The sequence below is a fragment of the Diaphorina citri genome, unplaced genomic scaffold, assembly GCF_000475195.1.
Source record: "Diaphorina citri unplaced genomic scaffold, Diaci psyllid genome assembly version 1.1 scaffold541, whole genome shotgun sequence".
Lineage (NCBI taxonomy): Eukaryota > Metazoa > Arthropoda > Insecta > Hemiptera > Psyllidae > Diaphorina > Diaphorina citri.
The window spans coordinates 152,669-177,970 of record NW_007377975.1 but is presented as its reverse complement, the minus strand read 5'-3'; the positions used below and the strand labels follow the sequence as shown (position 1 = coordinate 177,970).

At 38.7% G+C, this 25,302-nt stretch overlaps 3 protein-coding genes and 1 long non-coding RNA gene across 4 annotated transcripts; 3 read left to right on the top strand and 1 right to left on the bottom strand.

Annotated features, from left to right (window-relative positions):
* The first annotated feature begins 2,160 nt into the window (after nucleotides 1-2,160).
* Nucleotides 2,161-6,154, top strand: LOC103509895 (facilitated trehalose transporter Tret1-2 homolog). The gene is made up of 6 exons (XM_017444351.2): nucleotides 2,161-2,628; nucleotides 3,447-3,746; nucleotides 4,020-4,408; nucleotides 4,652-4,778; nucleotides 5,164-5,357; nucleotides 5,756-6,154. The coding sequence occupies exons 1-6, from the start codon at nucleotides 2,190-2,192 to the stop codon at nucleotides 6,152-6,154; spliced, it is 1,848 nt and encodes a 615-aa protein (XP_017299840.2). The 5' UTR covers nucleotides 2,161-2,189.
* Nucleotides 6,155-6,201: 47 nt separating this feature from the next.
* Nucleotides 6,202-10,867, bottom strand: LOC103509894 (facilitated trehalose transporter Tret1-2 homolog). Its single transcript, XM_026824096.1, has 5 exons — nucleotides 10,792-10,867; nucleotides 7,390-7,778; nucleotides 7,028-7,154; nucleotides 6,562-6,755; nucleotides 6,202-6,237 (listed from the first exon to the last, which is right to left on the bottom strand). The coding sequence occupies exons 1-5, from the start codon at nucleotides 10,865-10,867 to the stop codon at nucleotides 6,202-6,204; spliced, it is 822 nt and encodes a 273-aa protein (XP_026679897.1).
* Nucleotides 10,868-11,446: 579 nt separating this feature from the next.
* LOC113467736 lies at nucleotides 11,447-12,527 on the top strand. The gene is made up of 3 exons (XM_026824095.1): nucleotides 11,447-11,861; nucleotides 12,179-12,316; nucleotides 12,379-12,527. The coding sequence occupies exons 1-3, from the start codon at nucleotides 11,447-11,449 to the stop codon at nucleotides 12,525-12,527; spliced, it is 702 nt and encodes a 233-aa protein (XP_026679896.1).
* A 153-nt stretch (nucleotides 12,528-12,680) lies between these two features.
* On the top strand, nucleotides 12,681-23,545 carry LOC113467737. Its single transcript, XR_003391700.1, has 4 exons — nucleotides 12,681-12,792; nucleotides 13,857-14,006; nucleotides 22,332-22,531; nucleotides 23,455-23,545. It is a non-coding gene; the product is annotated as an uncharacterized LOC113467737 (long non-coding RNA).
* The last annotated feature ends 1,757 nt before the right edge of the window (nucleotides 23,546-25,302 follow it).

Genomic DNA, 25,302 nt, shown 5'->3' with positions numbered 1-25,302 from the left:
AATTATGAATTATGCAGCATCTTATCACGTGCTGAGAGCAGTAAAATAAACAAGATACACATTGCCCATCTCTAAAGAAATTAAGCTCAAAATCCGCTAACATGGTCACGGAACATGACAGAAGTTCTTAAGTTGCGATATGGATTTGTCAATTTTACCACTCTTAATTTCTTTGTATGTACAATGCCCTAGATCCCTAGAACACTTCCCTAGAAAAGGACTTGAGAGTTTACAGCCCTAAAAAAATACTTGAAAGAGTTGGAAGCTAGTTTTCCTAGTAAGGTACTTGAGAGTTAAGTGCCCTAGAAAAGTACTTGGTTAGAATCTACCTAATAAAATTGCCTATCTATCTTAATTTCTTTGTATGTACAATGCCCTAGATCCCTAGAACACTTCCCTAGAAAAGGACTTGAAAGTTTACAGCCCTAAAAAAATACTTGAAAGAGTTGGAAGCTAATTTTCCTAGTAAGGTACTTGAGAGTTAAGTGCCCTAGAAAAGTACCTACTTGGTTAGAATCTACCTAATAAAATTGCCTATCTATTGAGATGACAATTACTGAATTACTGGATGGATCTGGTTCGGGTACTTGATTGCCACCATTCAAGTAGCTTCAGGTTTCCAGTAAATAATTTAATATGTACTCATTACGCCAATAAATTAAGATATTAATTTCTCAGGCATTATTTTTTTGAAAACGTGCATCAGTTTTTTCAATTTATATTTACCTACCGGTATTTTTAGAAGTCACTCCACCTACTTACCTAATTATTACATCACTCTCACTGGTTACTTATCGTCTGGAGGTAGTTTAATCCTGAGATAATAACTTTATTGCTGTTATATTACTAATTTATAATACTTATATTAAAGGATTAATGTACGTACATAAGTGTTATTATACCTTAACTCTTTGACATGATGTCACGTCGGTATAGGTACAACATTTATCTGCCTGAAGTGCTTACTACTGTAATATGTAGGTGTAATACAATTATTAAGAGAAATGTCTGCTCGAAGTAGGTCAAGGTAAAGTAGATTTGTTATGCTTAAAAATTAGCACGGGAAAAAGAATATTAGAATGTAATTTTCTGGCTCATCCTGCTCTAAAAGGACCAAAATTCTTTCTAAGTTTCTCTCCCAGCAGGAATAATATTGATACATGGTTTACATTGTGTTGCCTAAACCAACCAACTTCGTGAGTTGGACATTATGTATCTGTTGATTTGCATGCCAATTTCCCTCGCCGAAAACTTTTCAATGCCTGAGTAATGAGAAGATAATATTAATCATGTTTTCTTTGTATGGAATTTTCCACATAATTGTGTCAAGTCTCACACTGCAAAATGGAAATTACACACCGCCGGTGTGACCGGTGTGACACCGGTCATTACTGGATAAATCGCTTATCTGTCAGTAATGAGAACATTGAGACCATCTGCAGGGGACAAAGCGAATGCCTTGTTCTTTTATACGTGACCTATAAGGCTATAACTCACACCAAATCTTAACGTAAACCTGATAAGGAGGTACCGTTATTGTGATGCAATGAATCGTTGACATTGTTCATAAAGAAGAAAAAAATGTCAGAGTTCTCTTTAGTACAGGTACAGAACCTTTGATAAAGTTTACCTACCTATCTACAAAGGTACTAAAAGGTCCAAATGTACTTGTTGAAAATCATGTACCAAAAAAGCATTCTGGCATTAGGTATAGCAAATACAATAGGTATATGGGTATGGCTGAGCAAGTTATCAACATGATTAACCAACTTGGTTTAGTAATTGTTAGTTCTATTGAGTAAAAACCTATTTATATTTGTTTTGATGTTGTGATTTTCTATGTTGATTACTACGTTCTATTCCACCGGTAGCTGCGTTCCAAACTTTATGCTGATCCTAATGAATACTTCAGACTTCAGGTTACTATGTATTTGTTTACTTACGAGTACCTTTGTTGTAGGAGTAAAATTTCAATGTTTACCTCAGCAATACCTATGCACCTCAGAAGTTCACCACATTCTGGCATTCTGTTTACAATAGTTACATATTTACTGCGTAGCTTCTTCGCTGTTTACTGCGTATAAAATTGGTCTTGTGGACTCCTTTCACCCTGATGTACGAGTGCCTATTTATTTACTAGTTGGTCAGCAATTCTTCACTCATAAATTTCCAGACTTGTATTTCTGGTGATGCGGTACCTGTTTATAACTGATACCACCCTTCCCCATTTGGGCAACACCAAGCAGAGAAGAACCATCCATAAAGGACATTGCCTTATGAACGATTCTTTTCTGTTTAAGGCTGTCCATTTGTATGTTATGCAGGACAACAAATCTGAACCTAATTTCCCTGTCCCCATTCTCTCTGTTCACAGTTCAAGTAACGTAGCCACCATCAAGGCCCTGGTCAGCTCTCAAACCCTGTTCAGTCTAAACAATGACAAATCTGATCTCACTATGACGCAACCAACCAAAGGAAGTTCGCTGAAGCAGGTGGCGGCCGCCGTGTTTGCCAACCTGGGCAATGTCAACACGGGCATGGTGTTTGGATTTTCCGCAGCCGCGACGTCGCAACTGATATCCCGGGATTCGCCCTACAGGATAACATCCGACGAGTCGACATGGATAGGTGAGGGCTCTTTAAAGGGAATTTGGGGATCTCCAGTCAGGGTGGGATAAGGGTGAAGGTCTAGCTACGAAGCAACCGAGCCATCCCGTGCATTAATTGTTCTCCAAGGTGAGAGCTGAGACTGCTAAGAGCTACTAAGGCCGGGGGCCAAAAAGTGAGCTTAAGTTTAACTCTCGCCGTGTTTGCCAACCTGGGCAATGTCAACACGGGCATGGTGTTTGGATTTTCCGCAGCCGCGACGTCGCAACTGATATCCCGGGATTCACCCTACAGGATAACATCCGACGAGTCGACATGGATAGGTAAGGGAGGGCTCTTTAAAGGGAATTTGGGGATCTCCAGTCAGGGTGGGATAAGGGTGAAGGAAGGTCTAGCTACAAAGCAACCGAGCCATACCGTGCATTAATTGTTCTCCAAAGTGAGAGCTGAGAGCTAAGAGCTACTAAGGCCGGGGGCCAAAAAGTGAGCTTAAACTCAGTTTAAGTTTAACTCTCAGATTGAGCAATCTGATTGGCTGAAACTTTTGATTTTTAATGAATTAGACCAATCAGATTGTTTAATCCAAAAGTTAAACTAAAACGGACTCTAAACTCACTTTGTGGGACCCGGCCTAAGGAGCCTTGGAGGAGATGATCATCGTTAATTGAGCAATCTGATTGGCTGAAACTTTTGATTTTTAATGAATTAGACCAATCAGATTGTTTAATCCAAAAGTTAAACTAAAACGGACCCTAAACTCACTTTGTAGAACCCGGCCTAAGGAGCCTTGGAGGAGATGATCATCTTTAAAACAATCAAGATGTCACTTTATGTTTCAGCCAGTCTCTCCGCCATCGGCACAATGGTTGGTTGTGTCCTGGGTGGTTACATGATGGATCTGGTGGGCAGGAAGATGACCCTCATCATCACCGAAGTTCCTACAATCCTCGGCTGGGCACTCATCGCTCTGGCTCCTTCCCTTCCCTCGTCCATTCTGCCCTGGATCTTCACTGGAAGAATACTCACTGGCTTGGGTTCCGGCATGGTTGGGGCTCCGTCCAGAATATACACTGCCGAATGTTCTCAGCCGCACTTACGAGGAATGTTGTCTTCTTTGGCGTCATTTGGTGTGTCTTTAGGTAAGCTTCATTCGTGTAAATTAAATTAAAGTGTTGACTTTTTTTGTCAACTTTGTGTTACTCCAAATCGCAAATGGATAATTGAGCTCACCCTTAAAGGGGACTTGTAGAGTTCCCCGCACCGTGCCGGGTCTGCACAAGTTGCCGATAGCCTTTTGAATGATTAATCCTTTTGAGAAAAGCCGGTGGAATTGTAGGAGGGTTTTATTTGTTATTTTATAGTCTCCATTAATCTGATCTGACATTAATTACTTTATATGATTCTGGTTCCAGGTGTCTTGTTCGAGTACTCTTTGGGTGCTTTCTTGTCGTGGGACACAGTAGCTGCTATAAGCACAATCATACCAGTATTATCTATCATCGCAGGCTGTCTGATGCCTGAGTCGCCGTCCTGGCTGCTATCTCAAGGTCGCAAAGATGCGTGCCGCAATAGTTTGCGACGACTGAGAGCTAACAATTATGACGTCGAAAAAGAGGTCCAAGGCCTGTACGAATTTTCCAAACGACAAGAGACTCAAAAGTCGAGAAACTTCAAGGAGACATTGGCCGCCATTGTGGAACCGGCATGTTTGAAACCGTTTGTCATTTTAATGCTGTATTTTCTCATCTACCAGTTCAGTGGAGTCAACCCGGTCACTTTCTATGCTGTGAATATTTTCAAGGTCAGTTCAACAATAAGTCAAATAACTTACAATAAACTAGGTAACACTCGTTTAATTAAATCCAAATATTACGTATACAACATATGTACGGTGGTATGTGTCTCTTAATAATTAAATCAGGAGGGGGGCGGAGAAAGTGACCTTCTATTTGTACTTTTGTGGTCTATCCAGGATCTACATGATCCATCCGGGATCTTCATGATTCGTCCAGGATTACAAGCATCCATTTCTTTTTCTTTGCAGGATGCTGGAGCTCATGTGAACAACAATCTGGCGGCAGTAATCATGGGAATTGTGAGACTGATATTTACGATAGCAAGTTGTATAATGATGAAGAAAATGGGACGGAGATCTCTTACTTTTATCTCGAGTAAGTTGTTTAATTGACTTGGAAAAAGCAATATTTCCTGATATAACTGATGTAAACAAACTAGTATTGGATTTACACGAAAATGGGACGGAGATCTCTTACTTTTATCTCGAGTAAGTTGTTTAATTGACTTGGAAAAAGCAATATTTCCTGATATAACTGATGTTAACAAACTGGTATTGGATTTACATATATTTGTAATACCTATGTATCTGGAAATAATGAGTGCCTAATGTACAAAATGTCTAATTACATCCAAGAGGTAATATACGTAGAATAAGGGGTAATTAGCTCCGTCATGCCTTATATTCTGCAAACTGCGCTTTGCTCTTTTTAGGTTATGCAAGAGAATCTTTTAAATGTTTTGACAATTTCGTCATTTCAGGTATTGGCTGTGGTGTTTCTATGACGGGGTTGGGTTTATACATCTTTGCAACCAAAGACTTTTGGCCTGAATACAAGTTTCCTGCTTTTGTATCGTATCTCCCGGTCCTAATGTTGATGACGTTTACAGCAGCTTCAACCATTGGCTATCTGGTGGTACCGTGGGTGATGATTGGCGAAGTCTATCCTACCAAGGTAATTAAAAGGCCTTTTAATCCTTTTTAAGTTAGATTTTGGCACCCATAAGAACCAACCGTCCACGATTCCTCGATGATTGTATACCTCTGTTACCTGTGCCTTTTGTAACATTTTTTTACCTAGGTATGTCCATCTCCATGATTTTGGCACCCATAAGAACCAACCGTCCACGATTCCTCGATGTATGCACAATTGCACAGTCTGTAGAGATTTTGGCACCCATAAGAACCAACCGTCCACGATTCCTCGATGTATGCACAATTGCACAGTCTGTAGATTGTATACCTCTGTTACTTGTGCCTTTTGTAACATTTTTTTACCTAGGTATGTCCATCTCAATGTTTCGACCCTACACACCCATTTTCATCACAGATTGTTTTGTTTATTTCATGCAGGTTCGCGGTATAGTTGGCGGTCTCACCACATGTGCCTGTCACTTTTTCATTTTTCTCACCGTCAAGTCTTACAACATGTTCCAAACTCACCTCACTAAGGAAGGCACATTCCTCATGTATGGTTGCATCTCGCTACTAGGAACAATCTTCTTCTATGTATACCTTCCCGAGACAAAGAACAAAACTCTACAAGAAATCGAGGAACAATTTGCAGGCAAAAGTAAAAAGCACCATTCCGAAATTTATGTGAAGCCATCTCAGCAGAAACTGATTCTCTCGTCAGATGATTTGATAACGTCTGAGAAACCCAAAGCTATCAATCTGCTGAGATGGCTTCACATAAATTTCGGAATGGTGCTTTTTACTTTTGCCTGCAAATTGTTCCTCGATTTCTTGTAGAGTTTTGTTCTTTGTCTCGGGAAGGTATACATAGAAGAAGATTGTTCCTAGTAGCGAGATGCAACCATACATGAGGAATGTGCCTTCCTTAGTGAGGTGAGTTTGGAACATGTTGTAAGACTTGACGGTGAGAAAAATGAAAAAGTGACAGGCACATGTGGTGAGACCGCCAACTATACCGCGAACCTGCATGAAATAAACAAAACAATCTGTGATGAAAATGGGTATGTAGGGTCGAAACATGGAGATGGACATACCTAGGTAAAAAAATGTTACAAAAGGCACAGGTAACAGAGGTATACAATCTACAGACTGTGCAATTGTGCATACATCGAGGAATCGTGGACGGTTGGTTCTTATGGGTGCCAAAATCGAACTTAAAAATGATTAAAAGGCCTTTTAATTACCTTGGTAGGATAGACTTCGCCAATCATCACCCACGGTACCACCAGATAGCCAATGGTTGAAGCTGCTGTAAACGTCATCAACATTAGGACCGGGAGATACGATACAAAAGCAGGAAACTTGTATTCAGGCCAAAAGTCTTTGGTTGCAAAGATGTATAAACCCAACCCCGTCATAGAAACACCACAGCCAATACCTGAAATGACGAAATTGTCAAAACATTTAAAAGATTCGCTTGCATAACCTAAAAAGAGCAATGCGCAGTTTGCAGAATATAAGGCATGACGGAGCTAATTACCCCTTATTCTACGTATATTACCTCTTGGATGTAATTAGACATTTTGTACATTAGGCACTCATTATTTCCAGATACATAGGTATTACAAATATGTGTAAATCCAATACTAGTTTGTTTACATCAGTTATATCAGGAAATATTGCTTTTTCCAAGTCAATTAAACAACTTACTCGAGATAAAAGTAAGAGATCTCCGTCCCATTTTCTTCATCATTATACAACTTGCTATCGTAAATATCAGTCTCACAATTCCCATGATTACTGCCGCCAGATTGTTGTTCACATGAGCTCCAGCATCCTGCAAAGAAAAAGAAATGGATGCTTGTAATCCTGGACGAATCATGAAGATCCCGGATGGATCATGTAGATCCTGGATAGACCACAAAAGTACAAATAGAAGACACTTTCTCCCACCTCTGATAATTATTAGAGGCACATACCACCGTACATATGTTGCATACGTAATATTTGGATTTAATTAAACGAGTGTTACCTAGTTTATTGTAAGTTATTTGACTTATTGTTGAACTGACCTTGAAAATATTCACAGCATAGAAAGTGACCGGGTTGACTCCACTGAACTGGTAGATGAGAAAATACAGCATCAAAATGACAAACGGTTTCAAACATGCCGGTTCCACAATGGCGGCCAATGTCTCCTTGAAGTTTCTCGACTTTTGAGTCTCTTGTCGTTTGGAAAATTCGTACAGGCCTTGGACCTCTTTTTCGACGTCATAATTGTTAGCTCTCAGTCGTCGCAAACTATTGCGGCACGCATCTTTGCGACCTTGAGATAGCAGCCAGGACGGCGACTCAGGCATCAGACAGCCTGCGATGATAGATAATACTGGTATGATTGTGCTTATAGCAGCTACTGTGTCCCACGACAAGAAAGCACCCAAAGAGTACTCGAACAAGACACCTGGAACCAGAATCATATAAAGTAATTAATGTCAGATCAGATTAATGGAGACTATAAAATAACAAATAAAACCCTCCTACAATTCCACCGGCTTTTCTCAAAAGGATTAATCATTCAAAAGGCTATCGGCAACTTGTACAGACCCGGCACGGTGCGGGGAACTCTACAAGTCCCCTTTAAGGGTGAGCTCAATTATCCATTTGCGATTTGGAGTAACACAAAGTTGACAAAAAAAGTCAACACTTTTTTTAAGAGATAGTAATGTTAATGTAACTTAACAATATGAAAGTAAACAATTAGGTCCATCAATTAGGTAGGTATTTTGTAATGAGGGTTACAAATAAAAGGGACCATATTTCTGATATGTGTTCTTCAGGAAAATTGGTTATTATTCCAAAACACTTAATGGACTCACACTTAAACAGAAAACAAACATTCGGCACAAATAGAACAGTCAGTCATCAGAACATTTGTCTATCCGTCGAACTTAACAATATGAAAGTAAACAATTAGGTCCATCAATTAGGTACCTAGGTATTTTGTAATGAGGGTTACAAAAAATTAAAAGGGACTATATTTCTGAAATGTGTTCTTCAGGAAACTTGGTTATTATTCCAATAACACTTAATGGACTCACACTTAAACAGAAAACAAACATTCGGCACAAACAGAACATTTGTCTATCTGTCAAGATAGTAATGTTAATGTAACTTAACAATATGAAAGTAAACAATTAGGTCCATCAATTAGGTAGGTATTTTGTAATGAGGGTTACAAAAATTAAAAGGGACTATATTTCTGAAATGTGTTCTTCAGGAAACTTGGTTATTATTCCAATGGACTCACACTTAAACAGAAAACAAACATTCGGCACAAATAGAACAGTCAGTCATCAGAATATTTTTTGTCTATCCGTCAGTCTATTATCCGTGCATTTCACAGAGCTATGTTTGTTATTCATATTATATTAGAATGGATTGCATTTGCACCACCATATCGTATTTATGATTTATATCGGTCAAAATCAATGCCATACCGATAACCGTTATTGTGATGCAATGAATCGTTGACATTGTTCATAAAGAAGAAAAAAATGTCAGAGTTCTCTTTAGTACAGGTACAGAACCTTTGATAAAGTTTACCTACCTATCTACAAAGGTACTAAAAGGTCCAAATGTACTTGTTGAAAATCATGTACCAAAAAAGCATTCTGGCATTAGGTATAGCAAATACAATAGGCTGAGCAAGTTATCAACATGATTGAAGATAATATTAATCATGTTTTCTTTGTATGGAATTTTCCACATAATTGTGTCAAGTCTCACACTGCAAAATGGAAATTACACACCGGTCATTACTGGATAAATCGCTTATCTGTCAGTAATGAGAACATTGAGACCATCTGCAGGGGACAAAGCGAATGCCTTGTTCTTTTATACGTGACCTATAAGGCTATAACTCACACCAAATCTTAACGTAAACCTGATAAGGAGGTGTCGGAGTAAAGTGATAAATCTCTCAGGTGACTCTGCACTGTACCTACATATTATATCTTAACGTAAACCTGATAAGGAGGTGTCGGAGTAAAGTGATAAATCTCTCAGGTGACTCTGCACTGTACCTACATATTATATTAGAATTGATTGCATTTGCAGCACCATATCGTATTTATGATTTATATCGGTCAAAATCAATGCCATACCGATAACCGTTATTGTGATGCAATGAATCGTTGACATTGTTCATAAAGAAGAAAAAAATGTCAGAGTTCTCTTTAGTACAGGTACAGAACCTTTGATAAAGTTTACCTACCTATCTACAAAGGTACTAAAAGGTCCAAATGTACTTGTTGAAAATCATGTACCAAAAAAGCATTCTGGCATTAGGTATAGCAAATACAATAGGTATATGGGTATGGCTGAGCAAGTTATCAACATGATGAACCAACTTGGTTTAGTAATTGTTAGTTCTATTGAGTAAAAACCTATTTATATTTGTTTTGATGTTGTGATTTTCTATGTTGATTACTACGTTCTATTCCACCGGTAGCTGCGTTCCAAACTTTATGCTGATGCTAATGAATACTTCAGACTTCAGGTTACTAATTACTACGTTCTATTCCACCGGTAGCTGCGTTCCAAACTTTATGCTGATCCTAATGAATACTTCAGACTTCAGGTTACTATGTATTTGTTTACTTACCTTTGTTGTAGGAGTAAAATTTCAATGTTTACCTCAGCAATACCTATGCACCTCAGAAGTTCACCACATTCTGGCATTCTGTTTACAATAGTTACATATTTACTGCGTAGCTTCTTCGCTGTTTACTGCGTATAAAATTGGTCTTGTGGACTCCTTTCACCCTGATGTACGAGTACCTATTTATTTACTAAAAGAGATCAGTAGTCGTAAGCTACTCAGTGTGCACTGTACTTAGCTTGTATGTTGTATGATTTTTCGGCTGTGTACTCTTCATGAAATGTAATTAGGTGAGATGTTTGTTGACAAATTGAGAGTTCAGAAAAGTTATGACAAGCTAAAAGTAAAATGGACCATCTCACTTATTGCATGTTTCGTAGTTCTTCAATAGATTGTAGGAAGAACTATGTATCTACATAGATGTTACTCTTTGTTTCAATGTTTTATTTACCTATATTTTATGTCTTTAAATTGTCTTATATTTATATATTTTGTTTCTAGTGTCATTTTCTAGAGTCAATTTGCTTGTAAATAATAAATGAAAAAATATGATTTTCTATGGTCCTGTGGACATAGTTGCGAATGCTTGTTTTGATTTTACTTTAGATCTATAGAACACTATCAAATATCAAACTTCTAGCTCCTGATTTTCTGTGTGAAATCATTCGTAGCCAGTAATCCACCCTGAGTTAACTCGTGGTTGTACATTTTTCAAGTGAAACGTTTAGTAAACACGACAATAAAGAAATAAGCAAGTGTCAGCACTAAACAAACACTAAACTTGATGAGAACACTTGGTGAAAACAAAAGGAGCAATGCGTCAAATGAGGTTTGATCTGACCAGATTTCGTAGCCAGTAATCCACCCTGAGTTAACTCGTGGTTGTACATTTTTCAAGTGAAACGTTTAGTAAACACGACAATAAAGAAATAAGTAAGTGTCAGCACTAAACAAACAGTAAACTTGATGAGAACACTTGGTGAAAACATAAGGAGCAATGCGTCAAATGAGGTTTGATCTGACCAGAAATAGAGGTAAATATGAGTAGATAGATAGTAATGTTAATATAACTTAACAATATGAAAGTAAACAATTAGGTCCATCAATTAGGTACCTAGGTATTTTGTAATGAGGGTTACAAAAAATTAAAAGGGACCATATTTCTGAAATGTGTTCTTTAGGAAAATTGGTTATTATTCCAACTGCGTAGCTTCTTCGCTGTTTACTGCGTATAAAATTGGTCTTGTGGACTCCTTTCACCCTGATGTACGAGTACCTATTTATTTACTAGTTGGTCAGCAATTCTTCACTCATAAATTTCCAGACTTGGATTTCTGGGGATGCGGTAACTGTTTATAACTGATACCACCCTTCCCCATTTGGGCAACACCAAGTAGAGAAGAACCATCCATAAAGGACATTGCCTTATGAACGATTCTTTTCTGTTTAAGGCTGTCCATTTGTATGTTATGCAGGACAACAAATCTGAACCTAATCTCCGTGTCCCCATTCTCTCCTTGTTTGTTATCATCATCATGTTATTGGCACTGCTCAGCAATTCCTCACCGAATTTGTCCGAGGACGAATGTGACCTACTGTACGGTCAAGGCTGCATCTGTAACATGTCCCAAGTTCTTCTGGATATCGAAAGCATCTTACAGTCACCTGTAGGCATCAAGTTTGCTAATGAGGTCATGAGTGACGTCAGCATTCGCATTGTTCAATACAAATGCAGCGCTTTCAAGCCGTTACCTCGCGGGTTTGATATAACTCTGCTAACCACACCGTCCAGAGTGGGAGGTATGCTGAACGACACAGATAAACTGAGTATGTCCAGCGAACAATTCAACAAGGCAATATTCGAGTACACGCTCATTGAAAATGGTGAGTGTTTAGTTTAGCACATTGCATATCTAAAAAGTTTTCAGGCATTCATTAAAATTGTCGATATAAACTTCCATCTTTCGTGTCGAGTCTGTGGAGTAGAAACATGGCAAGGCAATATTCGAGTACACGCTCATTGAAAATGGTGAGTGTTTAGCACATTGCATATCTAAAAAGTTTCCAGGCATTCATTAAAATAATTGTCGATATAAACTTCCATCTTTCGTGTCGAGTAGAAACATGAAATGTGAAGTGCAAATTTTCAAAGAGATGATCATGTAGAATTGTAGATGATTATATTTTCAATAATTTTTCAGCAAATGTGGTCTACGCCTTTCCGGGATCTGATTATCGCTTCTCCTGTATTGTGGGATCCAAGGAATTCCTCAAAGACATTGTTGATTCGGTCAATTACGTTTGGAACTTCAACAAGAAAACCAACTTGACTACCTCAGGTAGGCATCTATCAATATTGGCATTAGAATTGTAGATGATTATATTTTCAATAATTTTTCAGCAAATGTGGTCTACGCCTTTCCGGGATCTGATTATCGCTTCTCCTGTATTGTGGGATCCAAGGAATTCCTCAAAGACGAGTACACGCTCATTGAAAATGGTGAGTGTTTAGCACATTGCATATCTAAAAAGTTTCCAGGCATTCATTAAAATTGTCGATATAAACTTCCATCTTTCGTGTCGAGTCTGTCGAGTAGAACATGAAATGTGAAGTGCAAATTTTCGAAGAGATGATCATGTAGAATTGTAGATGATTATATTTTCAATAATTTTTCAGCAAATGTGGTCTACGCCTTTCCGGGATCTGATTATCGCTTCTCCTGTATTGTGGGATCCAAGGAATTCCTCAAAGACATTGTTGATTCGGTCAATTACGTTTGGAACTTCAACAAGAAAACCAACTTGACTACCTCAGGTAGGCATCTATCAATTGGCATAATGCATGTTTTAATTATTCAATAGTCTCTGCCTCTCTGTAGTCTCTGTTAGGCCGGCCACTTACGCTCAGCCCACCAGACAGATCTAGATCCGCAATTGGCAAAATGCATGTTTTAATTATTCAATAGTCTCTGCCTCTCTGTAGTCTCTGTTAGGCCGGCCACTTTCGCTCAGCCCACCAGACAGATCTAGATCCGCCCGATAGTGTGTGACCGGATTTACATCCTAGGACAAGGTGTACTTTATTTTAATTTCCATATATTATTCAAATTACAACTTAATTGATGGGTTATTCCTGGAAGAAAACGAGGCAGACCAAGGAGACTGTGGGAGGAAGATATCCTGGAATGGTTGAGGCTAGGCACACAAATTGATGGGTTATTCCTGGAAGAAAACGAGGCAGACCAAGGAGACTGTGGGAGGAAGATATCCTGGAATGGTTGAGGCTAGGCACACGTGAAGAACTCAAACATCTATCAGCAGATCAAGACTCATACAGAGTATCAACAGTTTTGGCAACCAATGTTCACGTTGTCGCCCATGAATGAATGATTCAAATTACGGAAGAAAACGAGGCAGACCAAGGAGACTGTGGGAGGAAGATATCCTGGAATGGTTGAGGCTAGGCACACATGAAGAACTCAAACATCCATCAGCAGATCAAGACTCATACAGATCAGAGTATCAACAGTTTTGGCAACCAATGTTCACGTTGTCGCCCATGAATGAATGAATGAATGAATGAATGAATGAATGAATGAATGATTCAAATTAATACATCCTAGGACAAGGTGTACTTTATTTTAATTTCCATATATTATTCAAATTACAACTTCATTGATGGGTTATTCCTGGAAGAAAACAAGGCAGACCAAGGAGACTGTGGGAGGAAGATATCCTGGAATGGTTGAGGCTAGGCACACATGAAGAACTCAAACACCTATCAGCAGACCAAGACTCATACAGAGTATCAACAGTTTTGACAACCAATGTTCACGTTGTCGCCCATGAATGAATGAATGATTCAAATTACCATTTCAGACGACAGAGTCACCGTTCACAAGAGAAATGGAGATCTGACCATTTCTGACCTAGAACCGAATGACCAAGGAACTTACTACTGTACCATCTCCTACAGTAATGATAACGCAGAAGAAATAGTCGAGCAAGAGTACAAACATGCCCTGGAAGGTAAGTCAAAACATCTAATAATATTCAATGTGGCATTTTTGGTCGTTGAAAAAGCTATGAACATCGAATTTGATATCATTTGGTTCTCTAGTCTCCAGGTCAACAGTTATCATTCAGCTATGTCAGCGCCACAGAAAACTCTTTTAAAAGACGTTCTTTTGATGAGTGAAAATGAAGATGCGCCACCACAAGAAACTAACCGCAGCAAAGGTGAGAGCTCTTTTGTGTTTTATTTGATAGTTCCACCATAATAAAATTATTTTAGATTGAAAGTAGGTACTGTCAAAACATCTAATAATATTCAATGTGGCATTTTTGGTCGTTGAAACAGCTATGAACATCGAATTTGATATCATTTGGTTCTCTAGTACTCTAGTCTTTTCTGAAACTCCATTCCAATTATTTTAAGGAGTAAAAAGAATGTTATATCTAGAACTTAGAACTTACTCGTATGTGTTGGATGTGTCTACGAGTATCAATATTTTGGAATAGATCAGTTGCGCTTACTTGGGTGATGTTTCAAAGTCATAGAGCAGGAAAAATGAAGACCAACGGAACTTTTCTTTTTCTTTTTGTAATGTTGACAATAAAGAACTTATTGTAGAATGTAGATAGTACTTAGTAGGTAGAAAGCTATAGGTAACTCATTCTTGACCTTTTCAATTTCAGCACCTCGTCCCAATGATTTGGATTTCATACATCTTCACACAAAGCTAAGGAAAAAATAGATCTTTAAAATTACTCATTACTGGGAATTAACTGAATACATCCTGAAGTTAGCAAAATCACATCGTACTGACATCGCATTATTCGAATAGAAATCAAAATCACAGAGGAAAATGTCTTCCTGAGATGTACCTAAATGATTTAGTAGTCTGGTGGATTAATCTGTCTGTATATCTGTTCAAAACATCATGAAACTTACATATAAATAAGAAATTAAATGAAAAACGAAACATACTTCTGGATTAAATAATAAAGTTTTTTTATTAGTCAACAATAGGCATTAGGGTAAATACTAAAGGCGGTTGAAATTGTCCACACTGCCTGCTTAGAAGACGCTAGCGCTATCTCGAACCAAAAATTCACGTTCAAAACATCATGAAACTTACATATAAATAAGAAATTAAATGAAAAACGAAACATACTTCTGGATTAAATAAAGTTATTTTTTTTTTTTTATTATTATTCAACAATAGGCATTAAGGTAAATACTAAAGGGGGTTGAAATTGTCCACACTGCCTGCTTAGAAGACGCTAGCGCTATCTCGAACCAAAAATTCACATTCAAAACATCATGAAACTTACATATAAATAAGAAATTAAATGAAAAACGAAACATACTTCTGGATTAAATAAAGTTATTTTTTTTTTATTCAACAATAGGCATTAAGGTATCTAAATACTAAAGGGGGTTGAAATTGTCCACACTGCCTGCTTAGAAGACGCTAGCGCTATCTCGAACCAAAAATTCACGAACAATAAAATTCAGAATTACCCATTACAAGGGACTTCAACACCAGCGTTGGCATTTGCACCAGCTTGTGAGAAAGATGAGCCAGCGGGGTAATACGATACTCGAGGATCTGCGTTAGAAAATGAATTTGCATTCGCAATGGATTGGGCTGAACTTTGTGCACCATTTTGTGGTACATAGTAGCCACCAACAGGGATGTTTTGGCCTGAGAATGCATTCGCATTAGCGCTAGATTGAGCACCGCTATTGGGTACATAATATCCAGCATTGGGTAGATTTTGGCCTGAGAGTGTGTTAGCGCTAGCACTAGATTGAGCTACGCTTTGCGCTCCATTTTGTGGTACGTAATATCCACCAACAGGAACATCTTGACGAGAAATCGCATTAGAGCTAGCACTGGACTGAGCCCCACTATTTGGTACGTAATATCCACCAACAGGTACATTTTGTGCGGAAGCGCTCCATTTTGTGGTACGTAATATCCACCAACAGGAACATCTTGACGAGAAATCGCATTAGAGCTAGCACTGGACTGAGCCCCACTCTTTGGTACGTAATATCCACCAACAGGTACATTTTGTGCGGAGAATGCGTTCGCATTGGCAGCAGACTGAGCACCAGTGGATGGAACGTAGTAGCCACCAACAGGACTATCTAGACGAGAAATTGCGTTTGTATTGGCACTGGATTGAGCTGAACTTTGAGCACCATTATTTGGAACATAATATCCACCAATGGGTACATTTTGGCCAGTAACTGCATTGGCGTTGGCACTTGATTGAGCTACGCTTTGTGCTCCATTTTGTGGTACATAATATCCACCAAGAGGCACATCTTGACGAGAAATAGCATTAGCGTTTGCGCTGGATTGGGCTGTACTTTGAGCAACATGACTTGGCACATAATATCCACCAACAGGAGTGTCTTGGCGAGTAATTGCATTGGCACTAGATTGAGCCAAACTTTGAACACCATTATTTGGCACGTAATACCCTCCAGCAGGTACATTTTGGCCGGAAACCGCGTTTGCATTGGCAGTAGAATGAGCTAGGTTTTGGGTAGTAGTAGTTGGAACATAGTAGCCACCAACAGGAATATTTTGACCGGGAATTGCGTTCGCGTTGGCACTAGAGTGAGCTGCACTTTGAGCTCCGATTTGTGGTACAAAAGAGGCACCAACAGGAATATCTTGACGAGAAATTGCATTTGCATTGGCACTAGATTGGGCGACACTTTGAGCCCCATTATTTGGTACATAATAGGCAGAACTGGGAACATTTTGGCCAGAAAGAGCGTTAGCACTCGATTGAGCTAGAGTTTGAGCACCAGTTGTTGGACTATAATAACTACCGCTAGGAATATTGTTTTGGGCAGAGATAGCGTTTGCACTGGCACTGGAATGAGCTCCAGCATTTGGTGCATAGTAGCCACCCAGGGGAGTATGTGAGCCTGCTATTGAGTTTGCACTGGCAGTAGACTGAGCTTGGCTTTGAGATCTCGTATCAGGTGCATAATATCCGCCTGTGGGAGTATATTGACCAGAAATCGCGTTTGCACTGGCACTTGCTTGAGATCCAGAACTTGGTGCATAGTAACCACCTTGAGGCCTATTTTCGCCTGTGATTGAGTTGGCACTTGCACTAGATTGAGCTGAGCTTTGAGACTTTGAGTTCGGTGCATAGTATCCAGCTGTAGGAGTACTTTGCCCTGCGATGGAGTTGGCACTTGCGGTTGATTGGGCTGAACTTTGAGATCCACTAACAGGTCCATTATAAAGATCGTTTGGTGTGAAATATTCGGTTCCATATTCCTCTGGTCCATTTACTTGAGGGTAGGTGGGGTATGTCGGATGACGAATCGAGCCAATAGGACTGGGTCTGCTTCTAACAGGGTAACCGCTACCAAGTCTTCTATTAAAGTTTGGTTTGTAATGCGTCTCATAGGCGTTGTCAAATACTGAAGATTCATATTGTTCAGGAAAATAGTAATTCGGTGCATAACCAAAACCCAATGGATCAAATCTATTGGTGATGGGAAACCCACCGTACCCGTAGCTAGGGTAACCATATACATATGGTGTTGGGTAAGCACAGGGTTGTTTCGGCCCATAACCAGCTTCAGCCACTGATTGAGCATTGGCATTTGCAATTGCCGAAGACCCACTGTTTGCCCCAGGTTGTATTTTAGATACTAAAGGTGCAGCAACGTTTCCAGAGTTTGCTGTACTATGTGCTGCTGCACTAGCTTGGCTTCCTGCAATATTTCCGTGAATGTTGTTGACATCAGCAGAAGTTCCAGCTGTAGCTCCTGCACTGGTAACAGCACTAGCAGAACTCATTGCTGCGGCATTAGCTCCTGCTTGACTCCTCGTTCCAGGTGTTCCCATTTCATTCAAAGCAGCAGAATTTGCCGATGCAGAGCTTTGAGCTACGGCATTTGCTGCACTCTCACCTGTGGAACTTCCAGCTACAGCATTCGCAGCTGAAAAACTTCCAGCTTGGGTGTTTCCAGTGTTTTCTCCTGTTGAACTTCCAGCATTTGCTGCAATCTCACCTGTGGAACTTCCAGCTACAGCATTCGCAGCTGAAAAACTTCCAGCTTGGGTGTTTCCAGTGTTTTCTCCTATTGAACTTCCAGTAGCAGCATTTGCTGTGGCTATGCTTTCAGCTCCGCTATTGACATTGGTTCCAGCTGAACTGGTGGCTGCAGCGTTAGCAATAGCAGAACTTCCACTTGTGTCCCCTGATCCCGATTCTGATTGAGCTGAACTAGAAGCTTGGGCTTGACTTACTACTTCGTCGTCAACAAGCTCTTCATTTACATCATCAGGTAATTCTCTGCTTATTTTCGGTACACTCTGCTTTGGCGCACTCTGAGCTTTGACAGCTTTCCGTGGCTTAAGCTCTGAAATAAGACCAAGACATTGAAAATGTATTATACATTACCTAGACTCCTAGACCCTGGAGTCCCTTGACAACAACTTCGGACCGTAAACGTCCACTATGAATGCTACTATGAATATTTTCAAGGTCAGTTCAACAATAAGTCAAATAACTTACAATAAACTAGGTAACACTCGTTTAATTAAATCCAAATATTACGTATGCAACATATGTACGGTGGTATGTGCCTCTAATAATTATCAGAGGGGGGAGAAAGTGACTTCTATTTGTACTTTTGTGGTCTATCCAGGTCACTTTCTATGCTGTGAATATTTTCAAGGTCAGTTCAACAATAAGTCAAATAACTTACAATAAACTAGGTAACACTCGTTTAATTAATTCCAAATATTACGTATACAACATATGTACGGTGGTATGTGTCTCTAATAATTATCAGAGGGGGGAGAAAATGACTTCTATTTGTACTTTTGTGGTCTATCCAGGATCTACACCATCTCAGTTCACTTGGACCTCATCCAAAGTCCATTCCAGTTCCCATCACTCCGCTCTGCCTCTGACTGTAATCCTATCTGTCAGCAGAAAATCTACGCCAAACTGGTGGTCCTGCTGGAACGAAATTTGAGAAAAGCTCTGAAACTTCCCAGTAAGTTTGTTTCAGGGTCCATACCTACTTGGGCCGAGTCCAACTCATTTTAATAATAAACATTTTGTCAGTTAGATTCTATTACAATGTTTTCCTGAGTAAATATTACTGGGCAGACTTGTGGTACTTCTTCAATTCTCCTTGTCTAAAATTTACCCCATTTGTTGAGTTATACCCGTTATTCTATGTCTGTCCGCTGTCCATAATCCATCCTTTGGCCATGTATGTATGTCCATATTCACTCTTTTAAACATCACGGCAAAGGGATATCACCTATCTAGTCAAGGGCTAAAAAATCGTATTTTATACACCCGAAATAAAAATTGGCACATTATCCCGGAGACCAACATTGTTTGGCAATTTTACTTATATTCTTCTGTTTACAATATGCGAAGAAGACAGAACGTAAACATACATTGCTCTTCAATATTGTATGTATCTAAAATTATAATGCTACTTATTTTCCATATCATTTGAAAGCCAAACAATTATGCAGCCTCTTATCACGTGCTGAGAGCAGTAAAATAAACAAGATACATATTGCATATTGCCCATCTCTAAAGAAATAATTAAGCTCAAAATCCGCTAACATGGTCACGGAACATGACAGAAGTTCTGAAATTGCGATATGATCCAACTCATTTTAATAATAAACATTTTGTCAGTTAGATTCTATTACAATGTTTTCCTGAGTAAATATTACTGGGCAGACTTGGGGTAGGTACTTCTTCAATTCTCCTTGTCTAAAGTTTACTCCATTTATTGAGTTATACCCGTTATTCTATGTCTGCCCGCTGTCCATAATCCATCCTTTGGCCATAATCATATGTATGTATGTATGTCCATATTCACTCTTTTAAACATCTCTATCAAATATCAAACTTCTAGCTCCTGATTTTCTGTGTGAAATCATTCGTAGCCAGTAATCCACCCTGAGTTAACTCGTGGTTGTACATTTTTCAAGTGAAACGTTTAGTAAACACGACAATAAAGAAATAAGTAAGTGTCAGCACTAAACAAACAGTAAACTTGATGAGAACACTTGGTGAAAACATAAGGAGCAATGCGTCAAATGAGGTTTGATCTGACCAGAAATAGAGGTAAATATGAGTAGATAGATAGTAATGTTAATATAACTTAACAATATGAAAGTAAACAATTAGGTCCATCAATTAGGTACCTAGGTATTTTGTAATGAGGGTTACAAAAAATTAAAAGGGACTATATTTCTGAAATGTGTTCTTCAGGAAACTTGGTTATTATTCCAATAACACTTAATGGACTCACACTTAAACAGAAAACAAACATTCGGCACAAACAGAACATTTGTCTATCTGTCAGTCTATTGTCCGTGTATTTCAGAGCTATGTTTGTTATCATCATCATGTTATTGGCACTGCTCAGCAATTCCTCACCGAATTTGTCCGAGGACGAATGTGACCTACTGTACGGTCAAGGCTGCATCTGTAACATGTCCCAAGTTCTTCTGGATATCGAAAGCATCTTACAGTCACCTGTAGGCATCAAGTTTGCTAATGAGGTCATGAGTGACGTCAGCATTCGCATTGTTCAATACAAATGCAGCGCTTTCAAGCCGTTACCTCGCGGGTTTGATATAACTCTGCTAACCACACCGTCCAGAGTGGAAGGTATGCTGAACGACACAGATAAACTGAGTATGTCCAGCGAACAATTCAACAAGGCAATATTCGAGTACACGCTCATTGAAAATGGTGAGTGTTTAGCACATTGCATATCTAAAAAGTTTCCAGGCATTCATTAAAATTGTCGATATAAAGTTCCATCTTTCGTGTCGAGTCTGTCGAGTAGAAACATGAAATGTGAAGTGCAAATTTTCAAAGAGATGATCATGTAGAATTGTAGAAAGAACTTAAGGATGAAGCTTACAACAACATTTTCTTTCGTTTCAGTTTGATAAGAAGTCGAAAACTGGAAGAAATAAAAAGGGACTTAACAAATTTAAAATGAAAGGTGAGTAAAACTAAACAAATCAAAATTTCTGGTGCAATATTGATGTTAGATAGATTTACCCATTGTAAGGGGTCGTTAGACGTAAGTACCTAAGGAAGTAAGTCTTTAGACTGCTGTTTAAATCTTACTAATCTTTTTCAGCTAAGAAGTCCAATACGAAAAGTAAACTGCAGAAGTTTGCCGGATTCATGAAGAAGGCTGATAGAAAGCAAGGAATTCCTAAAGTAAGGGTACGTGTAGACTGTAGAACGAGGTATACTAGCATAGGTATACGAGGAAAAACAAAATCACATATTGAAAGGGTAGTGCTCAGATAGGAGAATATGTATTTCATTCCAAATAACCCCTTATGCATCAAAACTTTTATTTTGACCCTACAAAAGTACCTACATAGGTATACCATTTTACCAAATTGTACCTAATTAATGAAATAAGCAAAATTTTGTGAGTCTGAACTGGCAATGAACCACATTCCAATTTTTAAAGGAAATTAAATTGTTAATGATTTAGTTGGAGGTTTAGGTTACTACATTGAGGTACCTACTCGTCTAGTACCTAATCATTAACATGTAAGGTGTTTTAGACGTGTCAAAACATCTAATAATATTCAATGTGGCATTTTTGGTCGTTGAAACAGCTATGAACATCGAATTTGATATCATTTGGTTCTCTAGTTTTTTCTGAAACTCCATTCCAATTATTTTAAGGAGTAAAAAGAAGGGACTGTCTAATTTACCGACCTGAGGAAATCACTCCTCCTGGGCTTACGGTGAAGAAATTTTTACCGGCCGAAACGGTTTTGGATAGCACTTGGTATAAGCATAACAATCCTGTGAAAACCGTTTGTCTTTATCCCAAACCGTTTTCCGGAAAACCCTAAAGAATGTTATATGTAAACCGTTTGTCTTTATCCCAAACCGTTTTCCGGAAAACTCCGGAAAACCCTAAAGAATGTTATATGTAGAACTAAGAACTTACTCGTATGTGTTGGATGTGTCTACGAGTATCAATATTGTGGAATTGTTAAGGCTGCTGGGATGAAGGGACTTTTTATTCCTATTAAACAAGGTTTATTAAACCGTTTGTCTTTATCCCAAACCGTTTTCCGGAAAACTCCGGAAAACCCTAAAGAATGTTATATGTAGAACTAAGAACTTACTCGTGTGTGTTGGATGTGTCTACGAGTATCAATATTTTGGAATAATTGTTAAGGCTGCTGGGATGAAGGGACTTTTTATTCCTGAACAGGATAAACAAGGTTTATTCTATTCCATCTCCTTACAAAGTCATACTCTTTCGATCCATTTCAGTCATAACCATCCCCCAATACTCCATCGTTTCTACTGTGCACTACCACACTCACAATACAGAATGCAAGGAAGAGATTCTGGAACTTATTGAACTCTATGTACCAACTCTCCTGCATGATATTCTATGTAGACTGGATAGTGGAGATGCAGGAAGCATTTGTAAAGTGACCGCTGGTAATCCAGTATGCCAGACTGTTGAGGTAAGTAAGTCTTTAACCGGTTAAGCACGGAGATCTCTTACTTTTATCTCGAGTAAGTTGTTTAATTGACTTGGAAAAAGCAATATTTCCTGATATAACTGATGTAAACAAACTGGTATTGGATTTACACATATTTGTAATACTCGTACCTATGTATCTGGAAATAATGAGTGCCTAATGTACAAAATGCCTAATTACATCCAAGAGGTAATATACGTAGAATAAGGGGTAATTAGCTCCGTCATGCCTTATATTCTGCAAACTGCGCAGTGACCGCTGGTAATCCAGTATGCCAGACTGTTGAGGTAAGTATAGTAAGTCTTTAACCGGTTAAGTTCCCGTTCCCACCAATAGTTCATAAATATTTACTACATAGGTTAACGTCAACTAGAATTTGTTACGTTATGGTTAACTTTTGCCAAACGCTCTAATATGACAATATTGGGGTTTTTGATGCACAATGGGGAATTGGAAAGATAACCAGCAATCACAATAAACATAGGACACGGAAAATTCCCGGTTTCTGAGTATCCAGGGGTTTTTAATACCAATCCTTAATTGGCCGGTTAAGTTCCCGTTCCCACCAATAGTTCCATAAACATTAACTACATAGGTTAACGTCAACTAGACTAACTTTTGCCAAACGTTCTAATATGCCAATATTGGGGTTTTTGATGCACAATGGGGAATTGGAGAGATAACCAGTAATCACAATAAACATAGGACACGGAAAAGCCCAGGTTTCTGAGTACCCAGGGGTTTTTAATACCAATCCTTAATTGGTCGATCGGCACCGATTTGCAAGCAGAAAAAAAGACCAAAAATTACTAGCGCGCAGGCTCACCAAAAGTTCAGCTCACGCTCATGCCTAGTACGAGTATTGCCGTCAAGGATGAACATTCTCTTACCTTCTAACCTTGCAGAATTTGAAGCAAGTGTCCATCTCAGTTCACTTGGACCTCATCCAAAGTCCATTCCAGTTCCCATCACTCCGCTCTGCCTCTGACTGTAATCCTATATGTCAGCAGATTGATCGATCGGTACCGATGTGCAAGCAGAAAAAAGACCAAACATTACTAGCGCAGGCTCACCAAAAGGTCAGTTCACGCTCATGCCTAGTACGAGTACCTATTGCCGTCAAGGATGAACATTCTCTTACCTTCTAACCTTGCAGAATTTGAAGCAAGTGTCCATCTCAGTTCACTTGGACCTCATCCAAAGTCCATTCCAGTTCCCATCACTCCGCTCTGCCTCTGACTGTAATCCTATCTGTCAGCAAAAAATCTACGCCAAACTGGTGGTCCTGCTGGAACGAAATTTGAGAAAAGCTCTCAAACTTCCCAGTAAGTTTGTTTCAGGGTCCATACCTACTTCCATAGGCACTTAATTTGATTTTTTTCAATTCTCGTGTTCTTACTTAGTTAGACAGGTAAAATAATAGTCAAAAGTACGGAGCGCGGAGCCAGATTATATTCCCTTCAAGGCATATTGTAACATTTTCTTCAAGTCTTCCAGCATCTCGTGTCAGGACCTTGACATGAGGGGATCATACCTTAATGATTTACTTGGAGGTTTAGGTTACTACATTGAGGTACCTACTCACATAGGCACTTAATTTGATTTTTTTCAATTCTCGTGTTCTTACTTAGTTAGACAGGTAAAATAATAGTCAAAACTACGGAGCGCGGAGGCAGATTCTATTCCCTTCAAGGCATATTCTAACATTTTCTTCAAGTCTTCCAGCATCTCGTGTCAGGACCTTGACATGAGGGGATCATACCTTAATGATTTAGTTGGAGGTTTAGGTTACTACATTGAGGTACCTACTCGTCTAGTACCTAATCATTAACATGTAAGGTGTTTTAGACGCAGATAAATCTGATTCTAAAACAGTTACCTATCTTGTGGTGAGGAAAAATAAACTAATTTAGTTATCTACCTGGTTTACCTACCACACAAAGAACAATACCTATTTGGATAAAATTTCATAGATGAAACCAATCTCCATTAGAAGGAACATAATGGATTTACATAGCCTCGAATATTACTTTATAATGTTTACCTATATGAACCTACTCGTCTAGTACCTAATCATTAACATGTAAGGTGTTTTAGACGCAGATAAATCTGATTCTAAAACAGTTACCTATCTTGTGGTTAAGAAAAATAAACTAATTTAGTTATCTACCTGGTTTACCTACCACACAAAGAACAATACCTATTTGAATAAAATTTCATAGATGAAACCAATCTCCATTAGAATGAACATAATGGATTGACATAGCCTCGAATATTACTTTATAATGTTTATATGGTGAATTTTTAAAGTGGTCGGTATTCGAAATTATTTTACCAACCAATATCCAATAGTAATCAAACCTCCATCGAAAATCCAATTTCAAAGAAATACTTAATACGTAGGATTGACATAGCCTCGAATATTACTTTATAATGTTTATATGGTGAATTTTTAAAGTGGTCGGTATTCGAAATTATTTTACCAACCAATTTGCCAGCCTAGTTAGCTTAGTTGGTAGTGCGTCTGCCTTGTAAGCGCTAGGCCGCGGGTTCGATTCCCGGCCGGGGCGGATTTTATCCCATTTTCTCTCTTCGATTTCGGGACGATAAGACCATAGCAGTTACAGTTCCCTCTGTCAAACCTCTTTAAAAAAAGCCAAATTTTAAAGATGGTCGTTTCACCGAAAGATATCAGTAAGAATTAATTTAAAAATGAACAGCCAGTCTTAGGAGTTGATTTTATAGGAACTTCT